Source organism: Crinia signifera, chromosome 2 (genome assembly GCF_055691185.1).
Source record: "Crinia signifera chromosome 2, ASM5569118v1, whole genome shotgun sequence".
Lineage (NCBI taxonomy): Eukaryota > Metazoa > Chordata > Amphibia > Anura > Myobatrachidae > Crinia > Crinia signifera.
In genome coordinates, this window is record NC_139218.1 from 18,224,672 (window position 1) to 18,250,431 (window position 25,760).

Consider the following 25,760-nt stretch of genomic DNA (forward strand, 5'->3'; position numbering starts at 1 on the left):
GACAGCCGGAGCCTGGAGGTAATTAACGCATTTACCACTGCGGTGGGGGGGGGGGGTTGTTATCGGGGCAGGTGGCTTTGGCGGCGGCAGGACGCTTGTTAGGCTGAGCTGAGTGTCCTGACTCCTGAGGCTGCGCAGGCCAGACATTAAGGTGCCCGTGCGCAAGACGTAAAAGCTGGATGCAGTGCTTAATGCAGCCTAAGCCAGCCTGCCTGCTTTTGGGGAACTGCAATTGTGGCCAGACATGATGGGTGGAAGGAGGCAGAACTGAGTTCCAGCTTCAATAAGAACTTCCGCCCCGTTCCGCCCCACTTTAACCCCTGGTTCTCTTCTTCTGTTATATATTTGGCTACGATCTTGCAGGCTGGGTGGTGTGTGACCCCGCCCAGCGTTACAGCCGCAGATGATTGACAGATGTAGCCAAATATATAAGAGATTTGTGTGTATTTTATGTGGTAAGAACATATATTTATGTGTTTATACAGCATAAATGCAAGATACTTCAAAATACATCATTGAAATATTAAAATATTCCGAAATACCGAATAATCCATTATCCAAAATTCTCCTGGTCCCGAGCATTTTGGAGAAGGGATACTCAACCTGTACAACCATGCACCATAAATGAACACTTAATTCTTATACAATATATACGATCCTGCCACTTATCCAAATTTTTAAGACCTTAAAGATGTCATCTCTTGTCAGTAATCCCCTGTTGTTGGTTGCAGCCAGATTTAGTAGAAATGTGGAGAATATCATAAGCTTGGCAGCCTTTCCCAATAAGATGGTGAGTGAGGCCATGGTGTATTATGCAGAGAGTCCATGTTGCTACATTTATTTATACAATTAGCAAAGGTGTGACGAGACAGTGGCGCAAAAAAAAACAGCGAGGCGCAAAACATAAGTGAGATGCAAATTGTTGTCACTGTCCACCACCATCGCCTCACTGATGTTTTGCACCTCACTGATGTTTTACTAAGATAAAATCGTATAAAAAATTTGTATTCGTACAGCAAAATATGATTTTTTTATGCTTATTTTTTTCACAGTTTCCTGTCATTTAGTAGTGACTCTATTACAGAGCCTGCAAACCGGGGAAATGTGCAACAGTATGTGTACCAATCACTTTGCAGGGGCCTGGCCGGAGTCATGCGTCCAATCACATGTGCAGAGTGGCAGCCAATTTCTGCAGGAGGGCGGAGCAGAAGGGAGAATACACTTTCTTGTTCATTTGTCTTTGGCTGGTGAGAGGAGCAGGTCACTGGGTCTGAGCCTGCTGCTGCTGCTGGAGTGATGTGTGTGGCTTTTCTTGCTGCTACCTATAGTATTGTAGTGGTTCTATGACAGTGAGTGGAAGTGATCTGCCGGCATCTGGGAACTTTTCATCACTACCAATATGCCAATATGCTTTCATAAAAGTAATAATAATAAAGGTAATTACATTAATAATAATAATAAAATGAAATAAGTAGTAATCACATTCCACTACATGAAAACCTGACATAAGTGCATCACCTCTACATAGTAGGTTAGAAAGAACTTCAGCATATTTTATTTTAGGATTTATTTCACAAGTAATTTTTTAAGCTAATATTTTTTAGGTTGTTGGTTCAGTCTTGCTGCAAAATTATAAATATCATTTTCTTTTGGGGGGGGGGGGGGGGGTTAGAAATGTCTTACTTATATTTCTCTTTATATATTTGTACTAGAAGGTTATTTTAATAGCATGAAGAAATGTGTAAAATTCAGAAACATAATAAAATGTATTTTGCAGGGGCCTGGCCAGAGTCATGCGTCCAATCACATGTGCAGAGTGGCAGCCAATTTCTGCAGGAGGGCGGAGCAGAAGGGAGAATACACTTTCTTGTTCATTTGCCTTTGGCTGGTGAGAGGAGCAGGTCGCTGGGTCTGAGCCTGCTGCTGCTGCTGGAGTGATGTGTGTGGCTTTTCTTGCTGCTCCCTATAGTATTGTAGTGGTTCTATGACAGTGAGTGGAAGTGATCTGCCGGCATCTGGGAACTTTTCATCATTACCAATATGCTCTCATAAAAGTAATAGTAATAAAGGTAATTACATTATTAATAATAATAATAAAATGAAATAAGTAGTGATCACATTCCACTACATGAAAACCTGACATAAGTGCATCACCTCCACACAGTGGGTTATAAAGAACTTCAGCATATTTTATTTTAGGATTTATTTCACAAGTAATTTTTTAAGCTTTTTTAGGTCGTTGGTTCAGTCTTGCTGCAAAATTATATATATTTTTTTTTGGGGGGGGGGGGGGGGTGTTAGAAATGTCTTACTTATATTTATCTTTATATATTTGTACTAGAAGGTTATTTTAATAGCATGAAGAAATGTGTAAAATTCAGAAACATAATAAAATGTATTTTGCAGGGGCCTGGCCAGAGTCATGCGTCCAATCACATGTGGAGAGAGGCAGCCAATTTCTGCAGGAGGGCGGAGCAGAAGAGAGAATACACTTTCCTGTTCATTTGTCTTTGGCTGGTGAGAGGAGCAGGTCGCTGGGTCTGAGCCTGCTGCTGCTAGAGTGATGTGTGTGGCTTTTCTTGCTGCTCCCTATAGTAATGTAGTGGTTCTATGACAGTGAGTGGAAGTGATCTGCCGGCATCTGGGAACTTTTCATCATTACAAATATGCTCTCATAAAAGTAATAAAGGTAATTACATTAATAATAATAATAAAATGAAATAAGTAGTGATCACATTCCACTACATGAAAACCTGACATAAGTGCATCACCTCTACATAGTGGGTTAGAAAGAACTTCAGCATATTTTATTTTAGGATTTATTTCACAAGTAATTTTTTAAGCTAATATTTTTCAGGTTGTTGGTTCAGTCTTGCCGCAAAATTATAAATATAATTTTTTTTTGGGGGGGGGGGGGGGGGGGTGTTAGAAATGTCTTACTTTTATATTTTTCTTTATATATTGTACTAGAAGGTTATTTTAATAGCATGAAGAAATGTGTAAAATTCAGAAACATAATAAAATGTATTTTGCAGGGGCCTGGACAGAGTCATGCGTCCAATCACATGTGGTGAGAGGCAGCCAATTTCTGCAGGAGGGCGGAGCAGAAGAGAGAATACACTTTCTTGTTCATTTGCCTTTGGCTGGTGAGAGGAGCAGGTCGCTGGGTCTGAGCCTGCTGCTGCTGCTGGAGTGATGTGTGTGGCTTTTCTTGCTGCTCCCTATAGTATTGTAGTGGTTCTATGACAGTGAGTGGAAGTGATCTGCCGGCATCTGGGAACTTTTCATCATTACAAATATGCGATAGTTTCGTCAGCCTCTGCCTGAATGAGCCGGTCTCCATCTGTACATTTATTTACAGTATATTGTATAGCAGAGGTGTGCCTGGAGACAGTGGCGAACAATATAGGACACCAACGCATACATCAGTGTGAGCGACTATTATATCCAAGAACTTGTACATCCGCGTGAGAGACTATTATATCCAAGAACTTGAACATCCGCGTGAGAGACTATTATATCCAAGAACTTGTACAAATTGTAAAGCGCAACGGAATATGCTGCGCCATATAAGAAACTGTAAAGAAATAAATCTGCGTGAGTGACTATTATATTCAAGAACTTGTACATCCGTGTAGGTGACTATAATATACAAGAAAATGTAAATCTGCATGATCGACTATTATATTCAAGTACTTGTACATAGGTGTGTATCACTATTAAATCTGAGGACTTGTACATCTGCGCGAGATACAATTCTATCCGAGATCTTGTACATGACCGTGTGTGTCTGTTATATCCGAGTACTTGTACATCAGCGAAGTTTGTGACTATTATATCCAGGAACTTGTACATCAGCGGTGTGTGTGACTATTATATCCGGGAACTTGTACATCAGCGGTGTGTGTGACTATTATATCCGGGAACTTGTACATCCGTGTGTGTGACTATTATATCCGAGATTGTACATCCGTGTGTGTGACTATTATATCCGAGAGATTGTACATCCGTGTGTGTGACTATTATATCCGGGAACTTGTACATCAGGGGTGTGTGACTATTATATCCGGGAACTTGTACATCAGCGATGTGTGCGACTGTTATATCCGGGGACTTGTACATCAGCGATGTGTGCGACTGTTATATCCGGGAACTTGTACATCTATGTGTGTGACTATTATTTCCAAGGACTTGTGAAATAACTACAGTAAGTAAATATATCCTAGATTCCTTCCTTTCCATACTGTAGGTAAGTATCTCTTCTTATCAAACAGGTGTCAAACAGGAACAACATAATACTGAATACAATATAATAATTTACAGAATAAGTAAAATAAATTTATAGCAAACATTTCAATACTTCGAACCTGGTTGTCTTGTTTATAGCATTATTCTATTACAACACGTCTCTTCTATCATTCTTGTTTCTTTGTCGAAAGATAAATATACTTACTTACTTTAACCATTACCAAGAACATTCTAACAAATACATTCTAAATACATAAACCACAAGGACTAAAAAAATAAAATTACAATCAAGTAACTGTGTTGCATTTTGCGCAATTCATCTAATGTGTGTATTTGTGACAGATCTGTCTATTATTATACAATTGCTGTTCTGAAGTTGCTTGGATTGTCTGTTACTTTGTATATTTTACATGTAAGCGTTAAACTCCTTTCCTCACTGTACTTTTGTTACAGTACAGCTGGAATATTATTTCTAAGATTAAAAGCAAGGCATATTTTATCATTTCCTTGTCTCTATTGCAGAGGTGGTTAAACAGCTTTGTCTAAACCCTATCTTAGAATATTCCTTCCTCAGAATGTACGTACTCTGAAGAGAATGAGAAAGCAGAACTTAGACGCCTTGTACATCCGGATGTGTGACTATTATATCTGAGAGCATGAACATTTGCATCAGCTAATATTAATTCCGAGAACTTGTACATCCGCTTGTGCGACTATTATATCTGAGAACTTGTACAACCGCGAGTGCAAATATTATATCCGAAGACTTGTACATCTCTGTGTGAGACTATTATATCCGAGGACTTGTACATCTTTGTGTGAGACTATTATATCTGAGAAAATTTACATCCGCGTGAGCGATTTTTATATTCAAAGACTTGTATATAACCACGTGCGACTATTATACATACACTATTATTGTACATCTGTGTGTGCAACTATTATATCCGAGGACTTGTACATCTGCGTGTGAGACTATTATATCAAAGGACTTGTACATCTGCGTATGCGACTATTATATCCGAGGACTTGTACATCTGCGTGTGCGACTATTATATCCGAGGACTTGTACATCTGCGTGTGCGACTATTATATCCGAGGACTTGTACATCTGCGTGTGCGACTATTATATCCGAGGACTTGTACATCTGCATGTGCGACTATTATATCCGAGGACTTGTACATCTGTGTGTGCGACTATTATATCCGAGGACTTGTACATCTGCGTGTGCGACTATTATATCCGAGGACTTGTACATCTGCGTGTGCGACTATTATATCCGAGGACTTGTACATCTGCGTGTGCGACTATTATATCCGAGGACTTGTACATCTGCGTGTGCGACTATTATATCCGAGGACTTGTACATCTGCGTGTACGACTATTATATCCGAGGACTTGTACATCTGCGTGTGCGACTATTATATCCAAGGACTTGTACATCTGTGTGTGAGACTATTATATCTAAGAACTTGTACATCCGTGTGTGCGACTATTATATTTGAGAACTTGTACATCCGTGTGTGCGACTATAATATTCGAGGACTTGTACATCTGTGTGCGACTATTATATCTGAGAACATGAACATTTACATAAGCTACTATTATATCTGAGGACTTGTACATCCGTATGTGAGACTATTATATATGAGAACTTGTACATCCTTGTGTGCGACTATTATATCTGAGAACTTGTACATCCGTGTGTGAGACTATTATATAGGAGAACTTGTACATCCGTGTGTGCGACTATAATATTCGAGGACTTGTACATCTGTGTGTGCGACTATTATATCCGAGGACTTGTACATCTGCGTGTGCGACTATTATATCCGAGGACTTGTACATCTGCGTGTGCGACTATTATATCCGAGGACTTGTACATCTGCGTGTGCAACTATTATATCCGAGGACTTGTACATCTGTGTGTGCGACTATTATATCCAAGGACTTGTACATCTGTGTGTGCGACTATTATATCCGAGGACTTGTACATCTGCGTGTGCGACTATTATATCCGAGGACTTGTACATCTGCGTGTGCGACTATTATATCCGAGGACTTGTACATCTGCGTGTGCAACTATTATATCCGAGGACTTGTACATCTGTGTGTGCGACTATTATATCCAAGGACTTGTACATCCGTGTGTGCGACTATTATATCTGAGAACTTGTACATCCGTGTGTGCGACTATAATATCCAAGGACTTGTACATCTGTGTGTGAGACTATTATATCTAAGAACTTGTACATCCGTGTGTGCGACTATTATATTTGAGAACTTGTACATCCGTGTGTGCGACTATAATATTCGAGGACTTGTACATCTGTGTGCGACTATTATATCTGAGAACATGAACATTTACATAAGCTACTATTATATCTGAGGACTTGTACATCCGTATGTGAGACTATTATATATGAGAACTTGTACATCCTTGTGTGCGACTATTATATCTGAGAACTTGTACATCCGTGTGTGAGACTATTATATAGGAGAACTTGTACATCCGTGTGTGCGACTATAATATTCGAGGACTTGTACATCTGTGTGCGACTATTATATCTGAGAACATGAACATTTACATAAGCTACTATTATATCTGAGAACTTGTACATCTGTGTGTGAGACTATTATATCTGAGGACTTGTACATCTGTGTGTGAGACTATTATATCTGAGGACTTGTACATCTGTGTGTGAGACTATTATATCTGAGGACTTGTACGTGTGTGAGATTATTATATCTGAGAAAATTTACATCCACGTGAGCGATTATTATATTCAAAGACTTGTACATAACCACGTGCGACTATTATATCTGAGGACTTGTACATCCATGTTTACAACTATTAACATAGAAACATAGAATGTGATGGCAGATAAGAACCACTTGGCCAATCTAGTCTTCCCCTTTTTTAAACATGTTACCTCAAACCATATTTGATCCTTATTTCTTTGTAAGGATATCAATATGCCTATCCCAAGCATGTTTACATTGTTCTACTGTATTTGCCTCTACCAATATTTGAGATCTTGTACAATAATGCGTGCGAGTATTATATCTGAGAACATGAATGTCTGCATGAGCGACTATTATATCCGAGAGATTGTACATCGGCGATGTGTGTGACTATTATATCCAAGAACGAGTGTAATAACTAGTTAAATATATCCTAGATTCCTTCCTTTCCATACTGTAGGTAATCAAACAGGTGTCAGATGAAAGTTTCACAGAGATTATTATGAACAACATAATACTGAATACAATATAATCATTTACAGAATAAGTTAAATAAATTTATAGCAAACATTTCAATACTTCGAACCTGGTGGTTTTGTTTATAGCGTTATTCTATTACAACACGTCTCTTTTATCGTTCTTGTTTCTTTGTCGAAAGATAAATATACTTACTTACCTTAAACATTACCAAGAACATTCTAACAAATACATTCTAAATACATAAACCACAAAGACTAAAAAAATAACATTACAATCCAGTCGCTGTGTTGTATTTTGCGCAATTCATCTAATGTGTGTATTTGTGACAGATCTGTGTATCGTTATGCAATTGCTGTTCTGAAGTTGCTTGGATTGTTTGTTACTTTGTATCTTTTACATGTAAGCGTTAAACTCCTTTCCTCACTGTATTTTTGTTACAGTAATTAGCTAACCAGCTGCAGATAAGATAAAATAATAGTTTATTGTCATTGGAAAACAACATAAAAATTGGAAAACAACGAAATTACATTATTTAATTTTTTTCAAAAGAATCTTTTTCTAAGATTAAAACCAAGGCATAATTTATCTTTTCCTTTTCTATTTTGCAGAGGTGGTTAAACAGCTTAGTCTAAACCACCGACTATCCACCACAGGTTAGCTAAATGACAAACATTTATCACTCTAAGCTGTCAAGTGATAAAATTCTCCTTTCTGCGTTTTAACTCATTAACCTTCTCTGTGTTACTTGGGAGGATTATTTTCTTCTAAAAGACTGAATTCACTGTCAACCCTATCGTAGAATATTCCTTCCTCAGAATGTACGTACTCTGAAGATAATGAGGAAGCAGAACTTAGACGCCTTGTACATCCGGATGTGTGACTATTATATCTGAGAACATGAACATTTACGTGAGCTAATATTAATTCCGAGAACTTGTACATCCGCTTGTGCGACTATTATATCTGAGAACTTGTACAACCGCGAGTGCAAATATTATATCCGAAGACTTGTACATCTCTGTGTGAGACTATTATATCCGAGGACTTGTACATCTTTGTGTGAGACTATTATATCTGAGAAAATATACATCCGCGTGAGCGATTTTTATATTCAAAGACTTGTATATAACCACGTGCGACTATTATATCCGAGGAATTGAACATCCGAATGAGCAACTAATATATCTAAGAACTTGTATATCAACACGTGCGTCTATTATATCTGGGAACTTGTACATTCACGTGAGCGACTATAATATCCAAAGACTGTACTTCACCACGTGCGACTATTATATCTGAGAACTTGTACATCCGCGTGTGTTTTTTTTTTGGAAGGAGGGGGTTTGTCACAGGCTATTAATGGTGGTAGAGAATCACTATGGCATATAAGAAACCAACATAAAGCTAATCAGGGTATGATATAGCCCGTATTTCAAGTTGGTGGTGCTCCCAAATGAGTTCAGCAGGATAAGCTGTACAAAGAGGTTTATGTCCAAGAGGGACATAAAAAGGCAGAACCAGAAAGGTTTTTTAGGGCACGCTTTAATGAATAATTTTCACAATGAATGGAATAATGATAAGATTAAAATATAACTTTTATTACACTTGTTAAGATAAAGGCGTCAAAAAGAATTATTTCGTCACTAAGGATTGAAACTAACAATGCTGAGTATCAAAGGAATTAGTGATACTTTTAAATGTGATAATTATACAAACATACATGTGAAATCACAAGCATAACTGTAAATACCTAGCGAAAATGTTTGGTTATCCGTGGACCAACCCCGACACACCCTGGTCAATTGTATTACATATACCTATTGACTCTTCATGTCTTGGGTGAGTTTAGATAAGGCGTCATTAATTAAGAAAGAGGTGCAGGAGATGCTGAAAGAGAAAATAGTAAGGGGAAAATGCCCTCATGAAAACCAGATGCAGCTGTAGCCAATTAACTATACAGCACCGAATATTCCCTACTGGTCCCCCAGTAGGTACTGATCCGGCCTTTCACTGCTTAGCTGCTGAGATCGGACGGGATCAGGCGGCACAGTGAGGTATGATCGTATCCGTAATGGGTTTTGAAGCAGGTGGCTGACCTGTAGGACTGCAGGGCACTTCTGCTTTCCAGAGGGTCAAACAGGTCACCTCCCTGTTGACATAGGTGACATTGCAGGGGGGGACTGGTGGCCCAGATGGATGAGAGAGTGACAGATATATGAAGTTGTAGTTCAAGTGGTTTATGCGATACACAGACCCTTCTGCTATCCTACCATCATAATGTACATAGGATGGAGGTTGAGAGTGATAATCTGTGTATGCTCCCCACAGAGAGATATTCAAAAGGCAAAAAGATAATAAAAAATGGATGTACCCCGTATTGATGTCACACTTGTGTCAGTATTAATGGAAACTGACCAACTGTATAGACAGGGGGTTAAAGTATTGCTTTATATAGACAAAAGGAAACAAAGTTTAAATGAAATCAATGTAACCTTGTCATCTCCCTGATAGTAATTGACAGAACACTGATCTTAGAAAATGTTTACAGCATGTAAGATAACTAATAGCTCAAATATACACATGTAGCAGGACCATATAGAAGATTTAGACACAAGTATTTAATGTGCAGAATCGCGGGCTGCCACCTTTAGAAGAAAGATTAAACTGCCTTCTTTTACAAGTTATAAGAAAAACTGACAACAGGCTTCTGATCACAATTGTCGGAAGTCAAAGTAACAATGTTGTATGTAATGAAGCTCAAGATACTTCTTGTGCAAAGCCAGATTAGCACAAAACTTAAACTTCATACAGGTGACAAGATAATTGGTGCGAACTACAAGAACAGCAGACAGGTAATGCACACTATTGATTCTTGGTGCAGAAAGAAATGATCGCAAACTCTCACATAAATATGCCAGATTTGTCAGTACAATACTGGGTATGGATACAGAGTTACCTGCTAGCGCTGTCGGAGCGCTGGTGATCAGTGTAATTGCTCGGCAGGGATTGGGGGTGACGCTGAGACAGAATCTGTAAGAGACTCCGGCGCCTGTGTCCGTTGGACGGAAGCGGGGAAGCCGGCTCGCTCCGTGCAGCCAGCTAAGTGTGAAGCCGCTGCAAGGAGGGAAGTTTCGCGCCGGCACCAGTTTCCGTTGGGCGTCGGTCGGGAGACCGTCTTCACGCCGTGCGGACAGCTAGTGAGTGCCGGTAATTGCAGTGTAGTGAAGAAATGACGTCAGGGGGGTTGTCCCGGATAGGAAGACACGTGTTTCGCACTTAGGCTTGTTCACGAGTGACGCACTGGTGTGGGATTCACCTGGGCGTTAAATACTGGAGGTGACCAATGGGAAGGGTATGGGATTGTGGGCGGGGGTCCCGTGCATATACGGGAATTGAGCTGTATGCCTGGGCTGTATAATTGAATTGAAAAGCCCTATAGTGAGATTACGTAGGGCACTTGATGCTCATTTATGGTGGATACAAAGTGGTATATGGATGACTCATCTACTGGGATGAGTAATAAGCAAGTTTATTATGCTGATGAGAGAAATGATGTGAAAAGTAATAATGATAGTCCCAAGGAAATTTGGGTTTGGGCTGTCAGTCGCAAATGGGGTAAAATGGAATGGTCTGAAGGTTAATGTTATAGTGTAAGTTTAGACAAGGCGTACATTAGTTAAAAAAGAGGTGCAAAAAGATGCCGACAGGGATAGATTAGAGGGAAAATGCCCTCATGAAAACCAGATGCAGCTGTAACCTAATTAACTATACAACACCGAATATTCTCTACTGGTCCCCCAGTAGGTACTGATCCGGCCTCTCACTGCTTAGCTGCTGAGATCGGACGGGATCAGGCGGCACAGTGAGGTATGATCGTATCCGTAACGGGTTCTGAAGCAGGTGGCTGACATACAGGACTGTAGGGCACTTCTGCTTTCCAGAGGGTCAAACAAGTCACCTCCCTGTTGACAAAGGTGACATTGCAGGGGGGGACTGGTGGCCCACATGGATGAGAGAGTGACAGATATATGAGATTAAAGTTCAAGAGGTTTATGCAATACACAGACCCTTCTGCTATCCTACCATCATGATGTACATTGGATGGAGGTTGAGAGTGATAATCCGTGTCTGCACCCCACAGAGAGATAGTCTCTCTGTGGGGTGCAGACACGGATTATCACTCTCAACCTCCATCCAATGTACATCATGATGGTAGGATAGCAGAAGGGTCTGTGTATTGCATAAACCTCTTGAACTTTAATCTCATATATCTGTCACTCTCTCATCCATGTGGGCCACCAGTCCCCCCCTGCAATGTCACCTTTGTCAACAGGGAGGTGACTTGTTTGACCCTCTGGAAAGCAGAAGTGCCCTACAGTCCTGTATGTCAGCCACCTGCTTCAGAACCCGTTACGGATACGATCATACCTCACTGTGCCGCCTGATCCCGTCCGATCTCAGCAGCTAAGCAGTGAGAGGCCGGATCAGTACCTACTGGGGGACCAGTAGAGAATATTCGGTGTTGTATAGTTAATTAGGTTACAGCTGCATCTGGTTTTCATGAGGGCATTTTCCCTCTAATCTATCCCTGTCGGCATCTTTTTGCACCTCTTTTTTAACTAATGTACGCCTTGTCTAAACTTACACTATAACATTAACCTTCAGACCATTCCATTTTACCCCATTTGCGACTGACAGCCCAAACCCAAATTTCCTTGGGACTATCATTATTACTTTTCACATCATTTCTCTCATCAGCATAATAAACTTGCTTATTACTCATCCCAGTAGATGAGTCATCCATATACCACTTTGTATCCACCATAAATGAGCATCAAGTGCCCTACGTAATCTCACTATAGGGCTTTTCAATTCAATTATACAGCCCAGGCATACAGCTCAATTCCCGTATATGCACGGGACCCCCGCCCACAATCCCATACCCTTCCCATTGGTCACCTCCAGTATTTAACGCCCAGGTGAATCCCACACCAGTGCGTCACTCGTGAACAAGCCTAAGTGCGAAACACGTGTCTTCCTATCCGGGACAACCCCCCTGACGTCATTTCTTCACTACACTGCAATTACCGGCACTCACTAGCTGTCCGCACGGCGTGAAGACGGTCTCCCGACCGACGCCCAACGGAAACTGGTGCCGGCGCGAAACTTCCCTCCTTGCAGCGGCTTCACACTTAGCTGGCTGCACGGAGCGAGCCGGCTTCCCCGCTTCCGTCCAACGGACACAGGCGCCGGAGTCTCTTACAGATTCTGTCTCAGCGTCACCCCCAATCCCTGCCGAGCAATTACACTGATCACCAGCGCTCCGACAGCGCTAGCAGGTAACTCTGTATCCATACCCAGTATTGTACTGACAAATCTGGCATATTTATGTGAGAGTTTGCGATCATTTCTTTCTGCACCAAGAATCAATAGTGTGCATTACCTGTCTGCTGTTCTTGTAGTTCGCACCAATTATCTTGTCACCTGTATGAAGTTTAAGTTTTGTGCTAATCTGGCTTTGCACAAGAAGTATCTTGAGCTTCATTACATACAACATTGTTACTTTGACTTCCGACAATTGTGATCAGAAGCCTGTTGTCAGTTTTTCTTATAACTTGTAAAAGAAGGCAGTTTAATCTTTCTTCTAAAGGTGGCAGCCCGCGATTCTGCACATTAAATACTTGTGTCTAAATCTTCTATATGGTCCTGCTACATGTGTATATTTGAGCTATTAGTTATCTTACATGCTGTAAACATTTTCTAAGATCAGTGTTCTGTCAATTACTATCAGGGAGATGACAAGGTTACATTGATTTCATTTAAACTTTGTTTCCTTTTGTCTATATAAAGCAATACTTTAACCCCCTGTCTATACAGTTGGTCAGTTTCCATTAATACTGACACAAGTGTGACATCAATACGGGGTACATCCATTTTTTATTATCTTTTTGCCTTTTGAATATCTCTCTGTGGGGAGCATACACAGATTATCACTCTCAACCTCCATCCTATGTACATTATGATGGTAGGATAGCAGAAGGGTCTGTGTATCGCATAAACCACTTGAACTACAACTTCATATATCTGTCACTCTCTCATCCATCTGGGCCACCAGTCCCCCCCTGCAATGTCACCTATGTCAACAGGGAGGTGACCTGTTTGACCCTCTGGAAAGCAGAAGTGCCCTGCAGTCCTACAGGTCAGCCACCTGCTTCAAAACCCATTACGGATACGATCATACCTCACTGTGCCGCCTGATCCCGTCCGATCTCAGCAGCTAAGCAGTGAAAGGCCGGATCAGTACCTACTGGGGGACCAGTAGGGAATATTCGGTGCTGTATAGTTAATTGGCCACAGCTGCATCTGGTTTTCATGAGGGCATTTTCCCCTTACTATTTTCTCTTTCAGCATCTCCTGCACCTCTTTCTTAATTAATGACGCCTTATCTAAACTCACCCAAGACATGAAGAGTCAATAGGTATATGTAATACAATTGACCAGGGTGTGTCGGGGTTGGTCCACGGATAACCAAACATTTTCGCTAGGTATTTACAGTTATGCTTGTGATTTCACATGTATGTTTGTATAATTATCACATTTAAAAGTATCACTAATTCCTTTGATACTCAGCATTGTTAGTTTCAATCCTTAGTGACGAAATAATTCTTTTTGACGCCTTTATCTTAACAAGTGTAATAAAAGTTATATTTTAATCTTATCATTATTCCATTCATTGTGAAAATTATTCATTAAAGCGTGCCCTAAAAAACCTTTCTGGTTCTGCCTTTTTATGTCCCTCTTGGACATAAACCTCTTTGTACATCCGCGTGTGTGACTATTATATCCGAGGAAATGATTATGCGCGTGTGCGACTATTATATTCGAGGACTTGTACATCCGCGTGTGCGACTATTATATCCGAGGAAATTATTATGCGCGCTTCAGCGGCTATTATATCTGAGAACTTGTACATCTGCGTGAGCGGCTATTATATCTGAGGACTTGTACATCCGCGTGTGTGACTATTATATCCGAGGAAATTATTATGCACGTGTGCGACTATTATATCCGAGGACTTGTACATTCGCATGTGCAACTATTATATGTGAGAACTTGTACATCCGCGTGTGCGACTATTATATCCAAGGAAATGATTATGCGCATGTGCGACTATTATATTCGAGGACTTGTACATTCGCGTGTGCGACTAATTTATCAGAGGAAATGATTATGCGCGCTTCAGCGGCTATTATATCTGAGAACATGTACATCTGCGTGAGCGGCTATTATATCTGAGAACTTGTACATCCGTGTGTGCGACTATTATATCTGAGAACTTGTACATCCGCGTGAGCGACTATTATATCTGAAAACTTGTACATCCGCGTGAGCGACTATTATATCTGAGAACTTGTACATCCGCGTGAGCAGCTATTATATCTGAGAACTTCTATATCCGCGTGAGCGGCTATTTTATCTGAGAACTTCTACATCCGCGTGAGCGGCTATTATATATGAGTACTTGTACATCCGCGTGAGCGGCTATTATATCTGAGAACTTGTACATCCGCGTGAGCTATTATATCTGAGAACTTGTACATCCGCGTGAGCGGCTATTATATCTGAGAACTTGTACATCCACGTGAGCGGCTATTATATCTGAGAACTTGTACATCCGCGTGAGCGGCTATTATATCTGAGAACATGTACATCCGCGTGAGCGGCTATTATATCTGAGAACTTGTACATCTGCGTGAGCGGCTATTATATCTGAGAACTTGTACATCTGCGTGAGCAACTTTTATATCTGAGAACTTGTACATCCGCGTGAGCGGCTATTATATCGGAGAACTTGTACATCCGCGTGAGCGGCTAATATATCTGAGAACTTATACATCCGCGTGAGCGGCTATTATATCGGAGAACTTGTACATCCGTGTGAGCAACTTTTATATCTGAGAACTTGTACATCCGCGTGAGCGGCTATTATATCTGAGAACTTGTACATCCGCGTGAGCGGCTATTATATCTGAGAACTTGTACATCCGTGTGAGCAACTTTTATATCTGAGAACTTGTACATCCGCGTGAGCGGCTATTATATCGGAGAACTTGTACATCCGCGTGAGCAACTTTTATATCTGAGAACTTGTACATCCGCGTGAGCAGCTATTATATCTGAGAACTTGTACATCCGCGTGAGCGGCTATTATATCTGAGAACTTGTACATCCGCGTGAGCGGCTTTTATATCTGAGAACTTGTACATCCGCGTGAGCGGCTATTATATCTGAGAACTTGTACATCCGCGTGAGCGGCTATTATAACTGAGAACTTGTACATCCGCGTGAGCGGCTATTATATCTGAGAACATGTACATCCGCGTGAGCGGCTATTATATCTGAGAACTTGTACATCCGCGTGAGCGGCTATTATATCTGAGAACTTGTACATCCGCGTGAGCAGCTTTTATATCTGAGAACTTGTACATCCGCGTGAGCGGCTATTATATCTGAGAACTTGTACATCCGCGTGAGCGGCTATTATATCTGAGAACTTGTACATCCGCGTGAGCGGCTATTATATCTGAGAACTTGTACATCCGCGTGAGCGGCTATTATATCTGAGAACTTGTACATCCGCGTGAGCGGCTATTATATCGGAGAACTTGTACATCCGCGTGAGCGGCTATTATATCGGAGAACTTGTACATCCGCGTGAGCGGCTATTATATCGGAGAACTTGTACATCCGCATGAGCTGATATTATGGGGGAAATTTACCAATATGAAAAACCTAGTTTTTCGTATTGGTATTTCCCCTCCGACTGCATACGACTGTTTTAGTCATATGCAAAGTCGTGTTCCGGAGGGGAAATTACAAAGCAGTCAGATACGACTGCTTTGTAACCCTCCGATGGTGTAACAATTCGTATTAGCAGCCGTATATACGGCTGCTAATACGAATTATTTCTAGCAGTCTGCACGGATCAGTCAGATCCGTGCAGGCTGCAAGGGGTAAAAAAAATAGAAAAAGAAATAAATATTAAAAAAAAAAAACGGCGTGGGGTCCCCCCCACAGCAGAAACCAGCACCAGGCTGACAGAGCCTGGAGCCGGTAATTAAAAATCAGGGAACCCGACAAACAGGGGTTCCCTGACTTTTAACAACCAGCCCCAGGCTCCAGGTCCGGGGCTGGTTCCCAAAATACAGGGGACAAAATGACTAGGGGTCCCCCGTATTTTAAGAACCAGCCCCAGGCACAACCAGCCAGCAGGGTAATGTCATAGCCGGGGGACACTTATAATATAAGGTCCCGCGGCCAAAACATTAACCCTACCGACCAGTCAGCCTGGCCAGGGGCCCTGGGGGAGTGGGGACCCCCCCAATGAAGGGGTCCCCCCCCTCCAGGACTTACCTGACCAGGCTGAAGCCTGGTACTGTCCCCGATGCCCCTGGGCGGTGGGCATCGGGCTGATTATGGTGTAAAAAAAAAGATAAAACTGTTTTTTACTGTGGCACTACAAGTGCCAGCAAGCCTCCCCAGCAAGCTGGGACTTGGAGAACCACAAGTCCCAGCCTGCTGGGCATTAAAGGGCCCGCTGGCACTTGTAGTTCCACAGTTTAAAAAATAGTGCACAAAACCCACTGACACACATTTGAAATAAAAGTTTAATACACACATCACAAACACACTGATACTTACCTATCTTGATCCCGTCGGTAGGTCGCTGGCTCCGGTGTCGGCGGCTCCAGGGTCGGCGGCTCCGAGGTCGGCGTCCTGTCTGAAGAAAATCCATGTTGGACCTGTGGAAGTAAATCCTACTCACCAGGTCCTCCATGGATGGTCTTCTGTCTTCTCTCTTCTTTTCCAGGACTTCTGTCTTCTTCTTTGTTTACGCTGCCGGCTGTCGGGACTTTCAGAGCTGGAGAGATGTTGCCTCCTCGACGTCTGGACTAAGAATTAATTCTAGCCAATCAGGAGCCGACTTTACTGGCTCCTGATTGGCCACTAGGCGGCTCCTGATTGGCTAGAATTCATTCTTAGTCCAGACGTCGAGGAGGCAACATCTCTCCAGCTCTGAAAGTCCCGACAGCCGGCAGCGTAAACAAAGAAGAAGACAGAAGACAGAAGAGAAAGAATAAAGTCCTGGAAAAGAAGAGAGAAGACAGAAGACCATCCATGGAGGACCTGCTGAGTAGGATTTACTTCCACAGGTCCTCTATGGATTTTCTTCAGACAGGACGCCGACCCGGAGCCGCCGACACTGGAGCCGCCGACACCGGAGCCAGCGACCTACCGACGGGATCAAGATAGGTAAGTATCAGTGTGTTTGTGATGTGTGTATTAAACTTTTATTTCAAATGTGTGTCAGTGTGTTTTGTGCACTATTTTTTTAACTGTGGAACTACAAGTGCCAGCGGGCCCTTTAATGCCCAGCAGGCTGGGACTTGTGGTTCTCCAAGTCCCAGCTAGCTGGGGAGGCTTGCTGGCACTTGTAGTGCCACAGTAAAAAACAATAGTTTTATCTTTTTTTTACACCATAATCAGCCCGATGCCCACCGCCCAGGGGCATCGGGGACAGTACCAGGCTTCAGCCTGGTCAGGTAAGTCCTGGAGGGGGGGGACCCCTTCATTGGGGGGGTCCCCACTCCCCCAGGGCCGCTGGCCAGGCTGACTGGTCGGTAGGGTTAATGTTTTGGCCGCGGAACCTTATATTATAAGTGTCCCCCGGCTGTGACATTACCCTGCTGGCTGGTTGTGCCTGGGGCTGGTCCTTAAAATACGGGGGACCCCTAGTCATTTTGTCCCCCGTATTTTGGGAACCAGCCCCGGACCTGGAGCCTGGGGCTGGTTGTTAAAAATCGGGGAACCCCTATTTGTCGGGTTCCCTGATTTTTAATTCCCGGCCACTTCAGCCTGGTGCTGGTTTCGGCTGTGGGGGGGACCCCACGCCGCTTTTTTTTTTTACTTATTTAATTTTTCTATTTTTTTACACTGAAGCCTGCACGGATCTGACTGATCCGTGCAGGCTTAAAGCAAATAGAACAGGAAAATGGTGTTCTATTTTCCTGTCATATTTGCATGCCTGTTTTACACCACTAAGCAGCCGTATTATCAGTACGGCTGCTTAGTACATCAGGAACCACCATTCTTTTGAATGGTGATTTCTGTCGTATCCTATCGATGGTGTAGGACATTCGTATTTGTAAATACAAATACGAATGTTCCATCTTTAGGACTACGAATTGTTGTATTTTTGTAATTGTAAATCCCGAAAATACAAATTCGTAAAAAAAAGGTGTATTTCTCCCTACGAATACACCTTTTTTCTACGAATCCATTTTGGTAAATGTCCCCCAAAATCTGAGAACTTGTACATCCGCGTGAGTGGCTATTATATCTGAGAACTTGTACATCCGCGTGAGCAGCTATTATATCTGAGAACTTCTACATCCGCGTGAGCGGCTATTATATCTGAGAACTTGTACATCCGCGTGAGCGGCTATTATATCTGAGAACCTGTACATCCGCGTGAGCGGCTATTATATCGGAGAACTTGTACATCCGCGTGAGCGGCTATTATATCTGAGAACTTGTACATCCGCGTGAGCGGCTATTATATCGGAGAACTTGTACATCCACGTGAGCAGCTTTTATATCTGAGAACTTGTACATCCGCGTGAGCAGCTTTTATATCTGAGAACTTGTACATCCGCGTGAGCGGCTATTATATCTGAGAACTTGTACATCCGCGTGAGCGGCTATTATATCTGAGAACTTGTACATCCGCGTGAGCGGCTATTATATCTGAGAACATGTACATCCGTGTGAGCGGCAATTATATCTGAGAACTTGTACATCCGCGTGAGCGGCTATTATATCTGAGAACTTGTTCATCCCCGTGAGCGGCTATTATATCTGAGAACAAGTACATCCGCGTGAGCGGCTATTATATCTGAGAACATGTACATCCGCGTGAGCGGCTATTATATCTGAGAATTTGTACATCCGCGTGAGCGGCTATTATGGGGGAAATTTACCAATATGATAAAAAGGGATTTTTGTAAGAACTTACCGTTCGAATCCCTTTCTCTGATATGGTCCTGGTGACACAGCTTCACATTGGGATGTAGGAGGGTCCGCAGGAGCCAGGCACCTATCCTAAAGCTTTTGGAGGGTAGGCTCCTCCCCTACTGCATCCCAGATTCCTCAGTTCAATCTTTCAAAGCCACTGGAATACATTAACTCAGTACAAACAACTGCACATATTATATGCACAATTTTAAATTTAACTTTTCAACCAATTATAACATGAAACATCATGAACACTGGCATACTTACTGAGCGTAAGGGAGGGATCGCTGTGTCACCAGGACCCTATCAGAGAAAGGGATTCGAACGGTAAGTTCTTACAAAAATCCCTTTTTCTCTTTCAATGGTCCTGGTGACACAGCTTCACATTGGGACGTTCCAGAGCCGGTCCTTTTGGGTGGGTACGCTCAGGTCTGCAGTATTCATCACTGCTCGCCCGAATGATGCGTCCACCGACGCGAACTCATGGAACCTATCGAATGTGGCAAAATTATGAACAGATGACCAAGTGGCAGCGCTGCAAACCTGCTCAGCTGTTGCCCCATGTCGAACCGCCCAAGAGGTGGCAACCGACCTGGTGGTATGCGCATTAATCCTGGCCGGTACAGGCCTACCAACTTTTGTATATGCAAACGCAATAACAGAGCGCAACCACCTAGCAATGGTCTGCTTAGAAGCAGGCCAACTAAGTTTGTGTATGTCATACAAAACCAGTAAAGTATCAGTCTTTCTGACACTCTTAACTCTGTCCACATAAACGCGCAAGACGCGCACAACATCCAAATTCCTCAATTTGTCCCTTTTCCTAACAACCCTCTGGGGGTTGAAACACAGGCAGAACAATCTCCTGATTTAGAAGAAAAGCAGAGACTACTTTTGGTAAAAATCTAGGGGTACTGTCCGAAAGGCAGCCCTATCATCATGACATATAAGGGAGGAAGACTTGTAGAACAAAGCAATCAACTCCGATATTTTTTTTTTTTTTTCTGACGCCACCGCCAACAAAATTACCAGCTTCCCTGAAAGGAAACTAAGGTCAACCGACCTTAACGGCTCAAAAGGCGCCTCTTTAAGGTACTCCAGAGCCAGAGATAATTCCCCTGGCGCTACTGGTTGGTTGTAGGGAGGTTTCAATAGATAAACCCCCTGCAGGCAGGTCTGTACTTCTGGTTCTAACGCAATCCTTCTTTGGAAAGAAAAATTGACACGGTCGAGATATGTACTCCGAGTGACTGAAGGCCTAACCCAGAGGAAAGGCCCTCCTGTAAAAAACTCCAACAATTTAGCCATTTTAAATCTCGATGTGCGTGACCTCTGTCTTACACACCACCAAATATAGGTCTTCCAGGCCCCAAAATAATTTACAGAAGACACTGACTTTCTGGCTTTCCTCATTGCGTTAACCGCCTCTGAGAATCCTATATTCCTCAAAATGGCGTTTTCAACAGCCAGACCGTCAAAATTAATCGAGCTGAATCCAGCTGGTTGAACGGTCCTTGTTTTAGAAGGTCTGACCTCAGAGGTAGACGCCACGAGTCCACAGAGAATCTCTGAAGCCTCGAGTACCAGGATCTCCCTGGCCAATCTGGGGCCACTAAAATTTACTGGAATTGTCTGGGCCTGTATTGTTTTCAACTCTCTTGCCAGCATTGGAACTGGTGGAAAATCATAAAGAAGATTCCCCTCCCAGGGGATAGTCATGGCATCCACTGCTTCTGCCAGTGGATCCCACGTCCTGTCATACAACCTGGGTACCTGATGGATGAACCTGTATGCCTTCAGGTCTCTATCCGGGGTTTCCCCCTTATTGTAATCTAGTGGAATACTTGTGGATTCAGCCTCCATTTTCCTTCCATCAGTTTCTCCATGTTTAGAAAGTCGGCCTCTATATTCTCCACTCCTGGTATGAAGATTGCTGATAATGCTAGAACATTCTGTTCCGCCCACAAGAAGATTCGGGACACCTCCCACATGGCCAGATTGCTGTGTGTGCCTCCCTGGTGATTCAGATACGCCACAGCTGTGACGTTGTCGGTCTGAATGCCTAAAAGGGAGCTCTTGTAATCTTTTCTCCCGCCAGAGAAAACCTCTTCCACACAGCCCTCAGTTCCAAGATGTTGATCAGTAAGGCAGACTGTAAAGTATCAGACTTTCTGCTCTAAAGTCCACAAGCCCTGCAGACGCAGGTCCACGACTACTGCCCCTCAGCCTCTGAGACTGGCGTCGGTAGTGACTACCAACCAGCTCCAGGACTGCAGGAACCGACTCCCCCGAAGGGAATCCACCTCCATCCACCATTTTAGGAAGGATCGAGTTTCTGAAAACAACACCATTTGTTCTGACCTCATGGTCTGAGTGTTCCCTGTCCACTGGGACACTCTAGAGTGGAACCTGGCGAACTGTAACGTCTCGAAAGACGCCATCATCTTCCCCAGCAGTTTGAGGCACCTCCATACTGCTGTGCTCTGAGACCCTAGGATCTCCTGTACCAAGGCAGCCAGATCCTTGGCCTATGCCTCTGGTAGAAACACCCAATGCAACTGGGTATCCAGACCAATCCCCAAGAATTGGAGTCTCTGTGACGGCACCGATTGAGATTTTTGTAAATTTAAAAGCCAGCCGTGAATCTGCAAAACCTGATGGTTTCTGCCAAGTGACTCTTCACTTGTCTGCTGACTCCGCTTTAAACCGCAGGTCGTCCAAAAATGGAATAACCATGATTTCCCTAAGTCGAAGCACATCCGCCATTTCTGACATTATTTGGTGAATACCCTTGACGCTGTGGCCAGACCGAAAGGCAACGCCTGTTATTACAGGAGAAGGTCTCCTATTGCACACCCTGATGTTCCGAGTGCATAGGAACCTGCAAGTATGCGTCCTGGACCTTCATGGGCGCTAAAAATTCTCCCTGGTCCCGGCTTAGCAGCACAGACCGTAGAGACTCTATTTTGAAATGGTCTACCCACAAATGGCTATTAATGCCTTTAAGTTTAGGATCAGCTGAAAGACCCGTCTGGTTTGGGCACCAAAAACAGAGTGAAATAAAAGCCTTTTTTCCCTCCGCTCTGGGGACCGGGACTACCACACCCTTCTCTAAAAGAGAATGAGCCGCTCCCAAGAGAGCTGTACGGAGTCGAGCCTCCTTTGGTAGTGGTGTAGGAATGAACCTTCTCGGTGGAAGAACTTTGAAGGGAATCTTTTAACCCTGGGTTATATTTCTAACCCAAGCGTTCCGGTCTAACAGTGCCCCTGCGTCTTTGAACAGTGACAGACGTCCCCCCTCCTTAAACACCGCCGGGCAAAACCCCTGGCAGTATGCGGAGGATTTTTCCTCTCCTTTGGTTTCTTATAAAAAGAACCCAATTTTTGACTATGGGGCCTTGCCCCTGGAGGACTGAGACTATCCCTTAAAAGACTGTTCTCAAAAGGACGCACCTCCTCTAGGGGAGGGCCGAAAGGATGGCCTGAAAACAGAAAACCTTGATGTCTGCTTGGCTGCAGGGGTAGGCAGGAAAGTGCTTTTCCACCTGTGGCCTGCTTATTGATCTCTTTCAGTTGTAAACCAATAACAGCTTTCCTTTAAAAGCTAATGCCTCTAAGCCTTTTTAGACTTGTTATCTGCCTTCCAAGCTATAAGCCAGAGCACTCTCCTGGTATTCCAAACACTGAGGAAACTCTGGCAGCCATTTTGAGAGCTTCCTGCTCAGCCTGAATCACCTTTCTGCAGCAGCATTAGACTTCTCTGCATAGTAACAACACACACAAAACAGTATGTCAACTAGAGCACAGGTCACTGACCCACCAATCCTGGCCTTAGAGACCCAGACTGAAGCCAATCAGAGGACTTGCTTGCTTGAAGGCTTGCACTGGTAGCACAGTGGCTTTTGACAAGTATACCACAGAAGCCTCTACCACTGGAACATTTTCCCAGAGGTCTGCATGATCCTCAGGCATGGGATACAGGCTTAACCATCTATTTTGGCATCTAAAGCCTTTTGTCAGGGGTTTTCCAATAAATCTTGTAAACCCTTGTCTGCAGAGAGATATCATTTCCCTCACGCTGTCTCTTAAAAACAACCTTAGCAGGAGTTTTTTCTTCACAGACAAATTCAATGCCTGTTTACAGCAGTAATCAAATCCTCCACCCCAGAGGGTGAGGACTCTTCAGAAACATCACCCTGAACCCAGGGTATGTCTGTGTACTCTCCCTCCTCATCAGCAGCTAATAATGGCACTGAATAAGACCTTTTAGGGGTCCCCCCAGAATAACCATAAAGCTTGTCAAGCAAGTAATTTAAACCTGCTGATTCCCATAGCAGTATCCTGCATGACTTGTAGAAGTCAGGATCTGTCTGGGTCCGAGGTAAAGAGCTGGACGGACTGCTGAGAGAATGGCCCTGGTCTAGGGAAATTACCAGCCATCACTCTTGCCTGTCCAGTAATGCACCAAAGCATTTTCCGACCTGTCTCAGGGACTTAGCCCTCACAAGGTCCGATGCACTACCCTCTGGGGTTCACTCCCCATGGGTTTCACAGCAGCGCAACAAATACATAAGCCCCCCTTAGGGACAAATTTCAGTGTACAACCACTGCAAGCGCTCAATGCATTAAAGGCTCCCTCCCCCAAAACCACAGACTGTTGCTCAGACATGATGTTCTCAATAACACAGTCACAGCATTAAATGTACATACATTATATACAGTGTACTCAGTCACTTAGCTTTCTGTAGTCTTCAGAATGGGGAAAGCGAAGCCCAGGAAATCCAATCACTCTGTCAGGATCTGTAAGCCAGCTCAGCTCCGCTGCAAGCGTTCTGAATGGCGCCAAAACAGAGTGAGGGAAGGGACCAAGTCCCTGCTGCTGCGGGGTCTGTGACTTTTGGCGCCAACTACCCCCAGACAGCCGCTCCCATTGTAGGATCTCCTCGTTCCAGTATCTCCCCCTCAGCTGGGGACCACTCGGAACATGCCTGTAACAACACTGCTGTCCTCTCATATCAGGAGCTCAGTGTGTAAGCTCCGCAGAAAATGGCCGCCGCCATCACGGAGCGCCTGTCCCCCATGATCCCCACCTAGCGTGAAGCCGGTTTCAGAGCGCTCCGGAGCCCAGGCAGCTTCTTAAAAGAAGCTGTAAGCGCTGCACAGGGAGGCCAGACAGCGTCTCCCTCGTGCACAGTGAGCTGACAGGACTCGTTTCTGTCAGCTCCTGCTGCGCTAGCAGTGTGAGGATTCACTAATGAGAATCCTCACACTGTGCCTACCTAGCTAGTGTAGAAGTTAATAAAATAATAAAAACCCTAACTAACTCTACTCCTTCGGCTGCTCCAGCAGCCCTTTAGAATAGCACCCACTCCAGTGGGCACCTAACACGAACTGAGGAATCTGGGATGCAGTAGGGGAGGAGCCTACCCTCCAAAAGCTTTAGGATAGGTGCCTGGCTCCTGCGGACCCTCCTACATCCCAATGTGAAGCTGTGTCACCAGGACCATTGAAAGAGAAACCTAGTTTTTCGTATTCGTATTTTTCCTACGACTGCATACGACTGTTTAAGTCGTATGCAAAGTCGTGTTCCGGAGGATCAGTTACAAAGCAGTCATATACGACTGCTTTGTAACCCTCCGATGGTGTAATGATTCGTATTAGCGGCCGTATATACGGCCGCTAATACGAATTATTTCTAGCAGTCTGCACGGATCAGTCAGATCCGTGCAGGCTGCAAGGTGTAAAAAAAAAATAGAAAAAATAAATAAATAAAAAAAAAAACGGCGTGGGGTCCCCCCCACAGCCGAAACCAGCACCAGGCTGAAGGAGCCGGGGCCGGTAATTAAAAATCAGGGAACCCGACAAATAGGGGTTCCCCGATTTTTAACAACCAGCCCCAGGCTCCAGGTCCGGGGCTGGTTCCCAAAATACGGGGGACAAAATGAGTAGGGGTCCCCCGTATTTTAAGAACCAGCCCCAGGCACAACCAGCCGGCAGGGTAATGTCACAGCCGGGGGACACTTATAATATAAAAAAAGAACATATAACGCGCCGGAAACAATGTATATATAAAATAATACAAATATTTATTAAGCTAAGAAAAAATTATTTAAATACACATATAATATGTAACACTGGCCAGTGATAAAAAAACAATTTTATAAAAGCACAATCATTTGCAGACAAAATCCAGTGTGATGGGTTCAACACA

The 25,760-nt window shown here is 43.5% G+C and overlaps 1 protein-coding gene and 1 long non-coding RNA gene across 4 annotated transcripts in view; one reads left to right on the forward strand and one right to left on the reverse strand.

The window, feature by feature from the left end:
* The window catches only part of LOC146059435 (uncharacterized), a 70,166-nt gene that overhangs the window by 24,293 nt on the left and 20,113 nt on the right, over positions 1-25,760 (reverse strand). Inside the window, exon 4 of one of the 2 annotated variants that reach the window (XM_083171658.1) lies at positions 2,924-3,577. The exons of the other annotated variant lie outside the window; for it this stretch is intronic. Coding sequence (XP_083027784.1) covers positions 3,442-3,577 — 136 coding nt within the window. The 3' untranslated portion in view covers positions 2,924-3,441. Of the gene's footprint in view, positions 1-2,923; positions 3,578-25,760 lie in introns of those variants that run through there. 2 annotated transcript variants of the gene reach the window in all.
* Positions 1,141-5,253, forward strand: LOC146059436 (uncharacterized). Of its 2 annotated transcripts, none has more exons than XR_014470238.1 (5): positions 1,141-1,436; positions 1,778-2,069; positions 2,407-2,689; positions 3,036-4,207; positions 4,771-5,253. It is a non-coding gene; the product is annotated as an uncharacterized LOC146059436 (long non-coding RNA). The 2 variants fall into 2 exon arrangements; XR_014470237.1 differs by lacking the exon at positions 4,771-5,253 and having other exon boundaries at positions 3,036-3,972; positions 4,048-4,731.